The 1,417-nt window shown below is 42.1% G+C and overlaps 1 protein-coding gene across 3 annotated transcripts in view; it reads right to left on the bottom strand.

Moving 5' to 3' along the window:
- The window catches only part of TUBGCP4 (tubulin gamma complex component 4), a 40,163-nt gene that overhangs the window by 35,449 nt on the left and 3,297 nt on the right, over nucleotides 1–1,417 (bottom strand). For 2 of the 3 annotated variants that reach the window (XM_019644892.1, XM_019644893.1), the window contains exon 2: nucleotides 380–508. In XM_019644892.1, the coding sequence (XP_019500437.1) occupies nucleotides 380–508 (129 nt within the window). Of the gene's footprint in view, nucleotides 1–379; nucleotides 509–1,417 lie in introns of those variants that run through there. The other variant, XM_019644894.1, reaches the window with a different exon arrangement.

Raw genomic sequence — 1,417 nt, 5'->3', positions numbered from 1 at the left:
AAAGATTTCAGGTAGGTTTTTGCCTCAGTGGGACTAAGGTAGTTAGTAGAACAGCAAAAAATCAGAGATAATGCTTTATGTTTTCACCTCTAGAAATGGAACTCTGACCCAGCTCAAACTAATTTAATTCACGTCTCCTAAAACTCAGGCGAAGCATATTTTCTTACACCAATCTGCCTAAATTAGTTCTCTGTGTGTATTTTCACCTTGTGTGAGAATTTTCCCCTTGTGTTACCTGGCCTTCACTTGAAAAATTCCAGTGATGAGAAACTCAAAACTTCTTGTGGCTTATTTCACACGAATTACCAGTGGATTCACGGAAAGCTTGACATAGCTCCTTGCCGTCTGGAAGTGTACATTCCTGAGAACAGGAACCTACCTGTGGCTGCACATGGCCTGTGTACTGTTCAATGAACTCGGTGAAGCGAATATAGTCTGTGCCAAGCCGACAGAGTCGATTCAGGACACTGGTTTCACTGGGATGGAGAAATGGGAAGTCCTGTGACACCTGCAGGAAAGGAGCCAGACAAAAATCATTGATGCCTGCGATTCACTGCACACCCGTCTTTGAGGTGCATCAATTGCTTTGTGCTGTTTATTGCTTCCCTTCTTAAGATGCCCATTTAAAATTGGTAAGTTCTGGATAACAAAAGTATTTCCAAACCACTACAAAGGTGCTGTTCCCTATCCCTTACTTAGTATTTTATTGCAAGAGGTGGTAACACATGGTAAAGAATTCAAACAATACAAAATGGTATATGAATACATTAAAAATAAGTCAACCTCCCCAGAGGCAGCTACTGTTATCTGTTTCTTATACAATATTTCAGGGATGGTCTATAAGGATATGGGGTTTTTGACCTGGTTGCAAAAAAGTCTCTTTACCAAACCTCAGGGGTTTCTCAGACATATGCTTAGAATTTACAAAGTCTCTATGAAATTTTAAATTGTTTTAATTTCAGTTAAAATGTAAAATAAATGTATCATACTATAATCTGTAAAAGCACCTTATAACTAGACACATACATTTAGTATCCATATTTTCATTTGTATTTTTAATTTTTAAAAAATTTTTTAATTGGGGAATTGGGGGAAGGGGAACAGACAAATTGCTGTCCTTTATGTTCTTCAGTCTAGTAGTGGAGGACGTTGCTTCACTGGCCCAAGTTGGCACCATCATTGCGCTCTTCCTGGGCGAGACAGATCAGTCGCCGGCTTCTGGACGGCCGCTCACAGTGGCTGTGAGCTGCTGGCTACACATAGTAGCCCATGGCAACCCACTGCAGCAGGGGCTGCAGCCTATGCTGTCGCCGGTGACTCTAGGCAGCCCAGCTCCAGGTTGAGCTGTTGTTCAGCATCTTAGCTGTAGAGGGCAGTATCACTGGCCCTCATATGTGGGATCCGAACTGGGGCCCTC

Source organism: Hipposideros armiger, unplaced genomic scaffold (genome assembly GCF_001890085.2).
Source record: "Hipposideros armiger isolate ML-2016 unplaced genomic scaffold, ASM189008v1 scaffold_92, whole genome shotgun sequence".
Classification (NCBI taxonomy): Eukaryota; Metazoa; Chordata; class Mammalia; order Chiroptera; family Hipposideridae; genus Hipposideros; species Hipposideros armiger.
The sequence above is the reverse complement of the archived record's forward strand: the minus strand, read 5'-3'. Positions and strand labels throughout refer to the sequence as shown.